Source organism: Aspergillus wentii, assembly GCF_001890725.1.
Source record: "Aspergillus wentii DTO 134E9 unplaced genomic scaffold ASPWEscaffold_10, whole genome shotgun sequence".
In the NCBI taxonomy this organism is placed as follows: Eukaryota; Fungi; Ascomycota; class Eurotiomycetes; order Eurotiales; family Aspergillaceae; genus Aspergillus; species Aspergillus wentii.
Window position 1 is genome coordinate 550,869 of NW_024467841.1, and position 11,590 is coordinate 562,458.

The 11,590-nt window shown below is 49.0% G+C and overlaps 6 protein-coding genes across 6 annotated transcripts; 3 read left to right on the top strand and 3 right to left on the bottom strand.

Moving 5' to 3' along the window:
• Nucleotides 1-120: 120 nt before the first annotated feature.
• Nucleotides 121-1,850, top strand: ASPWEDRAFT_188293 (HET domain-containing protein; the record flags this gene model as incomplete). The annotated part of the gene is made up of 1 exon (XM_040832216.1): nt 121-1,850. One exon carries the CDS (start codon nt 121-123, stop codon nt 1,798-1,800), a length of 1,680 nt encoding a protein of 559 aa, XP_040683565.1. The 3' UTR covers nt 1,801-1,850.
• Nucleotides 1,851-1,905: 55 nt separating this feature from the next.
• Nucleotides 1,906-2,998, bottom strand: ASPWEDRAFT_188294 (uncharacterized protein). The gene is made up of 4 exons (XM_040832217.1): nt 2,709-2,998; nt 2,353-2,661; nt 2,216-2,293; nt 1,906-2,137 (listed from the first exon to the last, which is right to left on the bottom strand). The coding sequence occupies exons 1-4, from the start codon at nt 2,936-2,938 to the stop codon at nt 1,981-1,983; spliced, it is 774 nt and encodes a 257-aa protein (XP_040683566.1). The 5' UTR covers nt 2,939-2,998; the 3' UTR covers nt 1,906-1,980.
• A 352-nt stretch (nt 2,999-3,350) lies between these two features.
• On the bottom strand, nt 3,351-5,087 carry ASPWEDRAFT_63343 (Zn(II)2Cys6 transcription factor domain-containing protein). The gene is made up of 2 exons (XM_040838695.1): nt 4,887-5,087; nt 3,351-4,815 (listed from the first exon to the last, which is right to left on the bottom strand). Exons 1-2 carry the CDS (start codon nt 5,025-5,027, stop codon nt 3,451-3,453), a joined length of 1,506 nt encoding a protein of 501 aa, XP_040683567.1. The 5' UTR covers nt 5,028-5,087; the 3' UTR covers nt 3,351-3,450.
• A 762-nt stretch (nt 5,088-5,849) lies between these two features.
• Nucleotides 5,850-7,125, top strand: ASPWEDRAFT_165629 (endo-1,4-beta-xylanase). The gene has a single exon (XM_040829911.1). The coding sequence runs from the start codon at nt 5,858-5,860 to the stop codon at nt 6,893-6,895; it is 1,038 nt and encodes a 345-aa protein (XP_040683568.1). The 5' UTR covers nt 5,850-5,857; the 3' UTR covers nt 6,896-7,125.
• A 281-nt stretch (nt 7,126-7,406) lies between these two features.
• On the top strand, nt 7,407-8,998 carry ASPWEDRAFT_177625 (uncharacterized protein; the record flags this gene model as incomplete). The annotated part of the gene is made up of 5 exons (XM_040831692.1): nt 7,407-7,657; nt 7,712-7,901; nt 8,115-8,423; nt 8,475-8,743; nt 8,812-8,998. 5 exons carry the CDS (start codon nt 7,407-7,409, stop codon nt 8,996-8,998), a joined length of 1,206 nt encoding a protein of 401 aa, XP_040683569.1.
• Nucleotides 8,999-9,283: 285 nt separating this feature from the next.
• On the bottom strand, nt 9,284-11,008 carry ASPWEDRAFT_121856 (DUF3176 domain-containing protein; the record flags this gene model as incomplete). Its single annotated transcript, XM_040829117.1, has 3 exons — nt 9,284-10,488; nt 10,535-10,710; nt 10,755-11,008. 3 exons carry the CDS (start codon nt 11,006-11,008, stop codon nt 9,284-9,286), a joined length of 1,635 nt encoding a protein of 544 aa, XP_040683570.1.
• Between the last annotated feature and the right edge of the window lie 582 nt (nt 11,009-11,590).

The window sequence follows — 11,590 nt, forward strand, 5'->3', positions numbered from 1 at the left end:
AATGTATAGCCAATCACATTCATTTGTCAATATCCCTGCATCTCAGCCTCACCTTAAATGCCCCTCTTTCTTTCTTCTTTTCTTTTTCTTTTTCAATAGTCAACGTCCATCAATCCCACAATGGCATCCTATTCCTACCAACCACTTGCTTCCCCAACAAACATCCGGATTATCGCACTCGACCCATCTCCCAACAGAGACTCCCCACTCCGCTGCAGGATCGAGGAAATCTCCGTCAACAACCTCGAGGAGACTTACGAAGCAATCTCATACACATGGGGTGCTCCGATCTTCTCGCAGTCAATCTATTCCTCTGAAAATACCGTCCTTCGCATTACGCCGAATTTGCACGCTGCGTTGACGCGATTTCGCTCTCCGCATTATGTCCGTCGTCTTTGGGCTGATTCAATTTGTATCAACCAAGGGGACGATGATGAAAAGACAGTCCAGATTCAGCTTATGCGCCAGGTGTTTAGGAATGCAAGTAGGGTGCTAGTTTGGTTGGGAGACAGGCAGGATGGGGAGGAGGCCGTGAAGCTTCTCTGTAAGAAGACAAAGGGAGATGATAGATCCGTCGAAAGTATGGCCGCATTTGAGATTGAAAAGCAAGGCATGCGGATACAGCAGCTTTTTGAAATGCCGTGGTTCAGTCGACGGTGGATTATTCAGGAGATCGTCCTGAATCCGGACGTGGTAATATGCTGTAACCGTGCAGAGATATCTCTCGTCCGTCTGTTTCAGGGATTGAATGTCTTATCTGGTACTGCACTGCTTAGTCGAGTGGACAGCCATGTCGTCGAGTCACTAGTGACGATATACGAGCTGTGGAAAAACTGGTCGATGGGAGATAAGAAGACCGCTCAACAGGAATTAATCTCACTGCTACCCAAATTCCATCATTTCGGGTGCGTTGACGATCGAGATAGAATCTATGCACTCTCCGCTTTGGCAAATGATATCCCAACCCCTGAGGACAACTCCATCTACGCAGACGGCGTACCGGATGTCTTTGATTATTCCGCCAGTGTAGAGGAAGTGTATACTGCATTTGCAGCAACCATGCTATCATCGAACCCGGTCAAATTGCTTTTATACGCCGAGATGCACCGTCATAAAGACGACAGCCGCACATTGCCTTCGTGGGTTCCAGACTGGAGGCAGCCTCCGCATGATGATACATGGATGCCTTCAAACTGCATTCCAATGTATTACCATGATATCATATGCAGTATCTCACACAAAAGAACATTGGAGGTCAAGCTCAACTGGGGATACTATGTAGCAGTTGAAGCTGTCAAGCCTTATGAGCTGCATGAGTTTAACCCTAAAGCAACCTGGAAGTGGCTGTTCTCATTCCTCACCTCTACTGGGGGATTTTCTCCATACCACGCAGATTCTTTAATCCAGAAAAAACTACTGCCTTTGGCTAGGGACAGTACTAGCTCGTCTGTGGTGGCGCCCAGTGGTTCTTCTGTCAGCAAGTTCCTGAAGGACGATCACCATTACAAATCCCTCCACGACCTCCTCGTCGGGAAATCGATCTTTCTGAACGGCCGCCAGGATGAGAACACGATGCGTCTGCTAGTTAACCATGCTTCGGTTGGCATAGCCCCGCCAAAGACACAGAATGGCGATGTCGCTTTTAGAATCGGAAATTGCAGTGCTATTATCCTCAGACGTGCGCCGTCGGATAATTTGCCCTCTCCCGAGTTGGCGTTCCAGTCTGTTGGTGTGGCAATGGTTAAATTCGCAAGGACCGGTCTGATGCAGAGTGATGCTGTGAAAATAAACATTATCTAGCTCGACATCCTTAGATTCAAAAACAATGATACAAATGTACTCATTCCTGTCGTAAATGAAATGGATATACAGGTTCTACAGTGTAGTAGAGGATGCGCAGGTTGGCTAAAGACCATTAAATCTATGTGTCAATGTGTATATGTATCTTCATGATATCAGAGACAAGATGATTGTCTTTGATTACACCTTCCATCCAGGAGTACCCGGATGGACTCTTGTTTCCTTTGAGTATATATAACCCCTGGGAGGCACAACCAGACCCCACAAAATCCACTCGAGATCTCTCCAGACATTATGGGGCCCAGCAGGCTCGGAATTGCGTATTCCAGTGATGCAGCTGTGAAATAAACGAATTCAAATTAGACCTTGACAAATTGAGAGTGGATTGATAACTTTTTAGCAGTGTTTTGCTTACATCTTATCATTATCTCCGTCCCAGACAAGATTAGCCATGTTCGTGTCCACGATGTGAACACCGCAATTGAGACAATCCCTAGGTGATGTCAGTCAAGTTAGCAATGTGGATATTGTAGAGAAGTCAGGAGCTCATACTCTAGAGCAACCCGGAATAGGCCGCGGATCTTCTCGCGCACTTCAGGACTCATGCTCCAATAAACAGTGTCGAGCTGAACACCTGGCACTTTCCCAAGCAGCATATACACCATATATCCGCCAGGAACCAGCTCATCCCTTCCCTGCCTGTCGATTTTGTAGCCCATCAGACGAGGCGTGGACGTGCAACCCGCTTGCTTCAGCTGCTTGTAGCCCTCCAATGCAGACCGCGCATAATAGTCGAGCTTTTCCGAAGCTTGACCTGCCATCTCTGACTGCGTCTGTCCTCCTGATCCTCCATGTGGAACTCTGAATTGATATCAGCATCTAATGATTCAAATCATGGGACCGCTTACTGCATGAATATCTTCATGATGGCTGTGTCGCTCGGGTTGCCTGCACGGTGGCATTCGAATGTACCATAGGCACCAGAGGGACCGCCGAGAAGTTCGAAGTCGCTTTGAGTATACTGACAGGCCGTGTCGGATAACTTTTTAGTCAAGACCCATGTTTCGGCAGTATCAGGGAATGTGACTTCCATGGCGTTGAAGCGTCGAGTGAAGCATTCTATCTCGTCTGACTCCATTTTGGTAAACTAAAAGGGATGTTTAATTTGATACGAGGTAGAAGAGGATTGTTGTAGAACATGTATAGACTGGTGTTGGGGAAGAACTAAAGTAAAAGTTGGAGGCTTCATGATGACAGTAGATATTTAGTGGTGCTAGTACGGAAGAGGATAAAGTTCGCCACCAGGCAGCAGATGCCTTTCAGCCGCTATATTTAGGTAGATATTCTAGAAGATCGGGGGAGAAAGATGCCGACGTTGACCCCTTAGAGATGATGGGAGAATATAAATCTGTTAAAGGAGTGAAATGGTTCGTAGGGCACAGAAGCAGCAGAAATATTATGAATGGAGGAAGTGACTTGCTAGATAACCACAATGTAAGCGTTTACTGACTGTGTCTATCAGGCACTTTGTAGAAGAGAACTGTAAACTATCTGGTTATATCTTCTCTATAAAGGCTCCTGCTCTAAATATTATCTATATCAAAGAAAAGTACATGGGGGTTTGTCAGATCCACGAAGCTAAAAGTCTGCTCAAGAGGTGGCAATCTTCGACAGCCATATAAGAAGCCGATCCAACGCAGCGTCATGTAAACTAGAGACGGATTCTTGGATCTTCAGGATTTCATCCTTGAAAGCGCGCAAGTACCAGCGGTCTACCAATGTGTTGACGACATAGAAATGAGCCAAGATGATCAATGAAAGTCCCCAGGTGGGATGCCCTGGTTCGTCGACCTCCAGTGAGCCAATAAAGACATCGGGAAGCAAACCCGGCCAACCTAGCACTGCGGCCTCTTCCAGATTGTCCTGAATATCAGAATCATCTGGAAAGCCATGCTCGAGGACTGAACATTGGAGAACAGAGATAATGCGCGAATAGACGCGTTCCAGGACATTTATGGACATTGATAGTCCATCCACTGCCCCCTCCGATGCGCTTGGAGGCGAGACGGATGTTGAGGAAAGCCCGTAACTATGGCTCAGCTGATGGGGGGCGTAGAAAGTTCTCAAGTCCGCGACCGCTTGAAAAGCTCCCTGGGCGAATACCTGCAGGAGAGGAGAGCAGTGGCTGAGTTTGGACAAGGATGGATCAAAGGGAAGGTCTGTCCAGTACTCATCTCCATGGAAATGTAGTACCAGTGGCCGGATTCTGCTGGCCTTTAAGGCAGGCCATTGGTCTTGGGCCACGATCGACACCCCCCGGATCAAGTGCAACCAGCTTACCTCGGGCCTGTTAGTTGGGGAAAGGGTCTGGTTGCTTAGAGCAGGGTCATAGGGAACAGAAATAGGAATGCCAGTCGTCCAGGCCAGATTTAGCTCGGGGACGTGGAGGGATGCATAGAAGAAGGCGACGAGGAGTAGGGAGCCTGCGTACACGGCTTCGGCATTTGAGATGGATATCTTGGCCACTTCTGTTCTGAAGTCCTGCAGCCCTCTCTGATAGCGATCCAGTACCACCCGCAAATCTACCGTATCCGAGTGGTCATCTTCACCCGGCCTTGGCCTCAGCCGATCCGTGATCATGTGAAGGCCGCCCAGGGCGATAAGGAGGTGCATGAGATAACGGTGCTTTTCGGCGAGGCGGGGGATTACCCGCCGCCATGCCATGTTTCGTTTTGGATGTAGAGACATCCCCGGGGCAGTATGCAGATGGAAGAACTGCAAGGAGAGGAGGTCATCCATACGCAGGCCATCGTCTACTGGCGCAGAAGCACCCGCCTCCCATGGCTCTAGGGAAGATCGGGCATGACGGAGACTACCGTCCCTCGAGCGGCGTGTCGATTCTTGTCGATCTCGAGAAGAGCTGATTGGTTTGAGGGAAGTTGTTGGTGGATCGGGGAATATGCATTGCTCCCTCCGCGAATCGCAAGAGCCGCAGACAGGGCGAACTTCATCGCACTGCACGGTGGATCAGCATAGAAATGGCAAGCGTGGAGGAACAATTTGGCGAAGCAGACTAGAAGACTTACTTTGACCCGTCGCGACTTGCAGGAGAAACACCCTAGGCGAGATTTCAAGTGGCGTGCACGATGTCTTTTCCTTGCACGTTGACTGTGACGTGCTGCCTCTGCAGCTATGTATGGGTCACCATTCAAGGTTGAACCCAGCATTATCACATAAAAAATGGGAAATATCAAGCATCACCATCACAGTCACTTCCTGAGTAAGGGAGGCCGGGCAAAGGCGGAACGAACAAATTGGAGAAGAATGAAGAATGAACGACGCCACCAGTTGCCTAATCCGGCCAAGGAGGCGCTACGGCGGACCGGGACAGCCAATCATCCGCTCCTTCAGGGGTCATTGAGAATAGCTCACATTCAGCTATCTTAAGGATTCTTTTTAGCATGCTGTTCTTCATAATAATGAGTCCTTGTGGAGTAGTTGAAACACTCACCAGCGTAAAGAAGAACCCCCTCCCCATCCTTATTGCGCTATCTAGTACTCGTTGAAATTTCAACCTCTTTAGGAAAATAGTAGCCTAATGACCACCCCACTCGTATACGTATATCGAGTATTGAATGTACATGATTTATATGGCCAAGTGGATCCTGCGACATACATGGACATGGGTCTACGAAAAAAACGAGTAGGCACTTTAATTCAAAAAAGCAGGGACTTGTCTGGAGCTACCAAAGAATGGCCGAAGTGAGATCCCCGAAGTATGTGGGTCGGCAGTGTACGAATACGGATGGAGCACTTGAGCTTAACTGAGATCTCAGTCGTGGTTTGTCGAATCAGAGAGCGCCCTCGTTCCCGTACAGACAAGCTCTCGTGTTCGTACTTTGCGGGTCCTGCAGGGAGTGACCCACTCTGTATCTACTGCGTGATGATATGTTGGATATACTGTCATCTGTTCTCGCCGCAAACGCCTATAAATACCTCGTTATGGACGGACTACAATCGCAAATCATTCATCGCTGAGTATCAGAAAGCAGAGAACATGTCGCCAGTCAGAACCATCAAGGCCTTTGGTGCCGCAACCCTCACCACCGCGTTTCTCGCCACTATCCAAGGAACAAACGCCTTCACCAGCACCGGGACCAGCCCGCTGAGAGAGGAAGCAGCAAGCAAGAGTATTCTCATCGGGTCCGGAGCAATTAATCCAAATTATCTCAATGATTCTCAGTTTGCCAATGTCCTTGCCACGCAGTTCGAGAGCCTCTCGCCTGAGAACGAGTTGAAGTGGGAGTTTATCCACCCGACCCCCGGGCACTACAATTGGGACACAATCGACCGCCTCGTGGGCTTTGCAAAGGACCATGACATGGTGGTCAAGGGACATGGGCTGATCTCGAGCTGCTGCAACCCAGACTACCTGCTCAACATCACCGACCCCACCCAGTTCCGTGCTGCCATGTCCGCTCACTTTGAGGCAATCATGCACCGATACCACGGCAAGCTGGATCGGTGGGACGTCGTCACCGAAGCCCTCAAAACGCAGGGCGGCGGTCTGCAGACCAACGACTTCTACAAAGTCCTCGGGCCCGGCTACGTCCAAGATGCCTTCCGTATCGCCCGGGCGGCAGACCCTGATGCCAAACTATTCATCAACGAGAATCTGGTCGAGTCACTCCCCAACAAGCGCCAGGAGCTCTACCACCTAGTCTCCGGACTCGTGGCGGACGGCGTCCCCATCGACGGAGTCGCTCTTCAGATGCACATCACCGAAGTGGCCCCGAAACCTGGCGTCATTACGGAGATGGTCGATTCCTACAAGGCCCTCGGACTGGAAGTATCCATCGCTGAAATGGATGTCCACACGCTCAACTCCACACTCGAAACCGATATCTACAGTGCCGTCATGAGCGAGGCTCTTGACGCTGGAATCACCGATATTAGCTTCTGGGGCTTTACGGATAAGCACGCGTACACCTGGATCAAGGGCGCGAAGCCCTTGATGTTCGACGAGTATTACAACCCCAAGGGTGCGTTCTACGCTGCCCACACTGCGCTGACAACCTTCGACAATGAGTCCTGAAATGCTCAAGCCGCTCTTTACCATGAAGCTTCTTCAAAGGGTTGGCTCTATTTGTACCGATATCGAGAGAAGAGGGTTGAGGCGCCATTCGAAAACTTGACTTTTTTTCCATATTCCAAAGCTTTACAACAGCCTTAGGAAGTCTGATTCTCCCACAATTGTGTATTATTTTGTATTTTTCTAATTGAAATAAGGATGTTACCTTTCATATAGACGTTCTCGAATGGAACCATTTCGATTCACAAAAAGTTTAGTCCGATAGAAATAGCTGGCATAGAGAGTCTCTCCAAAAGATGATCAATCGCCGTGAAATCCCCATCATAGGACGCTTTCCGTAAACCTAGCTTCCCGGAGCTCCGTTGTACAGAGCATGTGGTACGGCGTTTGGCTGAGTCGAGGTGGTGTAATCGAAAGAGCAGCGGATCAAGTCGGCTCCGACAGGGGTCAGGTGAGGTCCAACGTTGACAGCTTGTCTGGTGCGTCGTTAGTTTCATTCCAGTAGCATTCTGGTATGGCGAAACGTGCTTTGCAGTCTGTTTGTGCCATATCCCCTCTTGGCCGCAAGAACCGCACGGTCTTCAGTGGTTCGGCAGCGAACCTTCCTGCGGAAACCCCGATCGAGGAAGAGAGGGTGCCGGGCTACAGAGCGAGACACTATTTTCCGGTTGAGCCTGGTTACATTTTCAATCAGAGATATGAAGCATTGGCAAAACTGGGCTGGGGCACTTCCTCTACCGTCTGGCTTGTCCGAGACCTCCATCGGTAAGGGGATCACGTGATGTAATCCCGATATACACTGACCTCGTCCAACGACAGGTGGAGATGGCAATCCGAGCGATATCTGACCTTGAAAGTTGGCAATTGCGACTTTAAAGATACCAGTGCAGCACGACATGAGTATCAAATTGAACGGCACATTGCTCACGCCAACCCGCCACACGAAGGCCGCAACTATCTACGAAGCTTTGTAGAACACTTTGAAGAAAAGAGTCCAAATGGCACACATGTATGCTTGGGATACGAGCCAATGAGAGAGCCTCTCTGGCTCTTTCAGAATCGATGTCGAAATCAAAGGCTTCCTTTGGGTCTTCTGAAGGGCTATATCAAATTGCTTCTAAAGGGCTTGGATTACTTACACTCCGAATGCAACATCATACACACAGGCAAGTATTGATCTTGTTGGCCTGCAAGATGGAAACTTACCATCCTAGACTTAAAGGTGGACAATATCCTCGTCGGATTTGAAGATCCAGCGGTTATACAGGACTTTGGCCTTACCCAATCAGCCAATCCAATGCCGCGGAAAGTGCACGATGGACGTGCCATATATCTCTCTCACAACGACTTTGGTCCTCTCAGGTCTTATTATATCCTTCCTAAACTAACGGATTTTGGATTGGCACACAACCAAAAAGATCCATCGATGCTGAATAGACATCCGATTCAACCGGATGACTATAGAGCTCCAGAGGTCATACTGGGTGCTGGGTGGACATACAGTGTTGACATCTGGAATCTAGGAGTTATGGTATGCCTATACAACAGCAAAGGTCTCGTTCAGTCTGCTCACCAATATCAGATGTGGAATTTACTAGCGCCTCGGGATCTGTTTACACGGGCCTTTGACGACAACGGTAACTACCATCCGGATGCACATCTTGCAGAGATGATTGCATTACTTGGTCCACCGCCAAAGGGAATTGTAGACCGAGAAAGGGAGGGCTTGGAATGGAACTGGAGCCCAGCTGCCCAAAATGCTCAAGGAAAGCTCTGTACGACTGCATCGGAGGGGTACGGGGGGCCATTTTTTGATGAAGATGGTAAGATCCTTATGTCACTCGCATTTCAGTATCAGTACTTCCTTTATACGTGGTATATACTTACGCTGGATCGCAAATATGGAATTTCCTACGTAGGAATATCATCCCACAAGACGTCAAGATCGAGGATACAGTCAAATGCCTGGAGGGAGAGCAGAAGGATCAATTCTTAACATTTGCACTAAAGATGCTGCAGTGGCTCCCAGAAAATAGGAAAGCAGCAAAGGAACTTATCGAGGATCCCTGGCTCAGTGATGAGTCGATCAGAAGAGGGGGCGTTTGAATCTCAGCGGCATACACATACACTGAATTTTGCAACGAGATTTCTTGAAAAGCACAGCAACAGCAACAGCCAAGGATAGAAATTCGAGGGCACTAGTGATAAGGAGAGGACTCTTAGTGCTGTTCTCAAAACAGTTTCCATGCATTTAATGATTCCGTGATGGGTATAATAGACACAGCCAATGTCTGGACGAAAGTATCCGGTATATAGAACACAGCTCGAGCATGAACATATATTATCATGAGCTCCCACATATATCTGGTCCTACTCATACCATTTAATGGACTATGACAGTCCACCCAAGACCATTTTGTCATTGCTGTGATACAACCTCACCTCCAGACCATCAGCCTTCTCCTCTGGCTCCCTTTCTGAGACCCCAGTATTACCATCCTGATGAAGAAACAACAATGGAACCGGATCATTCTTCCATCTAGGAACTCCTCGTCGACTCTTCCACATCGTCCCAACCAACGTCGCAGCTCCAAGCACCCACACCAACGCCGGCAAGGTAATCCACCACCATCGTATCTCGACATAAGTCATGCTCGCCATGACACGCCCGCTCGCCATTTGGGCTCTGCTCAGATCCGAGCCCATCTCCACGTATGATGCATCCCTGAACGATTTGGATATAGCTTGTGCGACATTGTGCATTGCACAGCTCAGTTTCTCCACGGTATTCATATTACAACCCGTGATGTTACCGTGTGTAAAGGCCTGTATGACATCGCTGCCCGCGTACATATCAGGATATCGGGCTTCATAGAGCACACTAGACCTGACTTGCTCAGAGTAATAGCCGGAAAACATATTCTTGTATAGCGTCGTCATCGCGGCCCAAACTGGAGCACTAACCCCAAACGTTCCATTCGCCGGCATCCCGTATTCCGGGCCCCAGGGAGGCTGGAAGTAGAGTCCAGGTGTCACGTTGGTCATGTTTCTGTCAATAGACAAGAAACCTTCGTTCCAGATGCCTAGCATCTCTTCGCGGTAGACGTTTTCGTGGACGGTTGGGCGGAAGCTGTGCACGACGGGCTCAATCGAACATTCCATCGCCTGCCATCTGCTGGTGTTTGCCCTTCCATGGACTACATCAAGTCGGTCTGGGGCGATCATTTGCATTATGGGAAAGGTGGAGTTTTTATACACCAAGGTTTCTGACTGGTTCGTAATGGCGTTGATGACGATTGGCACATATATCATAACGGGGTCAATATACCAGGCCAGAGTATTGCTATGAGGGAGAGAAACGGTGCAGTTGGGCAGATGAGTAAACGTCACGTTCTGCGTAACCCTTGAAGCACAGGATATGTTTAGATGTTCAGTCACATTTGTACAGAGAGTGCGTGCCTCTATTGCAGAAATGACATCCCAGGTGCAGTTACTAGACGGGCAGGTATACTTCGGGATAGACCACGGTTTGGAGTCATCGTTGTTGAACAGCGAGTTGTACACATTCGCCTTGAGCACCGGGTCTACCCAGAATCCTGTGTTCGTCACTCAAGTATAATAGCATCACTTGGGTAGACGTACCCGCAGCCCCACCCCTAATCATGGGTCCAACTGTTCCATAGAAGGTCGTGTTGGAGATGAGTGCACTTTGCGATGTATCCTCCACGCTATTCGGATAATAATGGACGAGATTCTGCGCAAAGGGGTCAAAGGCCAATGACATGATGACTGCCAGACTGCCCCAGACAGCAAAATGCCTATCCTGTTAGCTAGATTTCACCCATTTATATAGAATACATACTGGCATCTCAACGTCCAAATCAACTCTGCACTCCCGTAGAACCCTCGACTGGCCGAATCAAACGTCCGCAGATTCGGCATTGGACGAGTCTTTTGCATAAACCACACCCACTTCAGCTGTCCGAGTGCTTCGTTAATGCCATAAAGAATGCATCCTTTGGAAACTGTACTCAGCCAGGAAACCAGCGGGTTGAGGGACATGTGCGCCCAGATTGGCTGTGGTTGTTTGTCGAACTTGGCCAGGATGACCACCATGGCGATGAGTGTTCCAGCGGATAGAATGACAGCAAGGATTTCCCAGATGAACCAGTCGGAGATCACAGTCCAGATGGATCTCTTCACAGCGATTTCTCGCTTGTCTTTCTCGTCTATCGCGACTAAGGGCTTGTCTGCTGCTGGGGTCGGGATGGCTTCCTGCTCGTGGCTCCTTCGTGATACCGTATCCGTATTGGCAGATTCATCCCCATTTCGATTTTCACGTCGATCTTGACCATCTGAATGAATACTCGAGACAGGTGAGTTGGGCTGTTCAGTCCCTGGAAGCTCTTGGTGGTGCTGTGAAGCCATGTTTTTCTCTCTGGCCTTGACGAAACGATGAGCAGAACGATGAAGGGAAAGCAACATCCCCAATTTCGTCAGAGCCTTGTCTTTTCAAACCCCTCCGAATACCCCCTCACCTGAGGCGCTGCTCAAAAAGGGGTTTATTGTGAAACGAAAGTGCCTGCCAATCATGGTTGAATATCCTCAGCCTTGTGGGAAGAAGCGTCTCGGAAAGCACTATCATATATGCTTTCCCTAGATAGATATCGCTGTTTCAATATTAATATAAAATATAGT

What these genes read in the sequence shown, in the direction of transcription:
- ASPWEDRAFT_188294 (XM_040832217.1), bottom strand. Translation starts at nt 2,938, where the DNA reads ATGGAGTCAGACGAGATAGAATGCTTCACTCGACGCTTCAACGCCATG. An exon ending in CTATTCCGGGTTGCTCTAGA is followed by an intron (nt 2,294 to 2,352) that starts GTATGAGCTCCT and finishes GACATCACCTAG; the next exon opens with GGATTGTCTCAATTGCGGTG. An exon ending in GACGGAGATAATGATAAGAT is followed by an intron (nt 2,138 to 2,215) that starts GTAAGCAAAACA and finishes TTTATTTCACAG; the next exon opens with CTGCATCACTGGAATACGCA.
- ASPWEDRAFT_63343 (XM_040838695.1), bottom strand. Translation starts at nt 5,027, where the DNA reads ATGCTGGGTTCAACCTTGAATGGTGACCCATACATAGCTGCAGAGGCA. An exon ending in GCAAGTCGCGACGGGTCAAA is followed by an intron (nt 4,816 to 4,886) that starts GTAAGTCTTCTA and finishes TCCACCGTGCAG; the next exon opens with TGCGATGAAGTTCGCCCTGT.
- ASPWEDRAFT_165629 (XM_040829911.1), top strand. Translation starts at nt 5,858, where the DNA reads ATGTCGCCAGTCAGAACCATCAAGGCCTTTGGTGCCGCAACCCTCACC.